Source organism: Alligator sinensis, unplaced genomic scaffold, assembly GCF_000455745.1.
Source record: "Alligator sinensis unplaced genomic scaffold, ASM45574v1 scaffold534_1, whole genome shotgun sequence".
Taxonomy (NCBI): Eukaryota; Metazoa; Chordata; order Crocodylia; family Alligatoridae; genus Alligator; species Alligator sinensis.
Window position 1 is genome coordinate 1,964,900 of NW_005842050.1, and position 966 is coordinate 1,965,865.

A 966-nucleotide genomic window follows, 5' to 3' on the forward strand; every position below is an offset into this window, starting at 1 on the left:
GTCTCTCCTTTCCCCTCCCCTTTCCTGCCTCCCTCCTAGTTTCCCCGCGGCTCCTGGCGTCCCCCGGACTTTGCCTTGTCATGTCAAGATGGAAGTCAGGCAGGACTGGCTCTCCGCAGCCCCCCACGAGGGCTTCGAGCAGATGAGGCTGAAGAGCAGACCCAAGGAGCCGTCCCCGAGCCTGGCCAGAGCGGGGCCCAACTTCTACAGCACGGTCAAGCAGCAGGACTACAGTGCCAGCGTCTGGCTGCGGAGGAAGGACAAGCTGGAGCACGTAAGCTGGCTGCCGGCCCCGGCGGGGGGCTTCCTGGGGGGCAGTGCCTGTGCCGGGCGAGCGGGGTGGCGAGAGGACCGCGCTGGCCCACAGGTCGGTCCCACGGGACAGGCGGGCACCTCCCGAGCCAGGCGCATCTCTCCACCTGCTGACACGGTCCCCAAAGAGGAGCCGCCGGCCTGGGAGGCTATTCGTCCGAACTGGGTTCTCCCTCCCCATTCAGCAGTGCTCAGCGGGGAGGACTTGGCCGTGCAGACCAGAGCTGTGGAGTTCCTCTCCTCCACATCTCTTATGGCCACAGGGCAAACCCTTCCCCGCCTGGATGTGGTATCTTAGACCTTTAAATCTGCTTGGACTACAAGAGATTTCCCTCCAGGATCAATTCCTGCAGTAGTTGTGCATGACTTAACTAACCTGTGTGTGTGTGTGTGTGAGAGACACCGTAGGACACTCAGTGCTGTGGATGGATGGCAGTTGCGGATATTTTGTAGGTATTCCCTGTGATTGGGAGGTTTGAAAGCAATGGGTTGGTTTCTTTCTTTTCTTTTTCATGCAACTTCTCATAGTAAGGAACTGAGCTGAGATGAATTTCAAGCTGTGCTGGAGAGTTTCCTGCCTGGCTTTCTTTTAGGTGAAGCCCATTGTTACCGTGCGCAGTACAGTCGAGGCAGGGACGTGGCTGCCCCCTTTTT

At 58.8% G+C, this 966-nt stretch overlaps 1 protein-coding gene across 1 annotated transcript in view; it reads left to right on the forward strand.

Moving 5' to 3' along the window:
- The first annotated feature begins 10 nt into the window (after positions 1–10).
- PLD5 (phospholipase D family member 5) overlaps positions 11–966 on the forward strand; it is a 320,538-nt gene continuing 319,582 nt past the window's right edge. Inside the window, exon 1 of the mRNA XM_014519571.2 lies at positions 11–274. Within this exon, the coding sequence (XP_014375057.2) occupies positions 89–274 (186 nt within the window). The 5' untranslated portion in view covers positions 11–88. The remainder of the gene's footprint in view (positions 275–966) is intronic.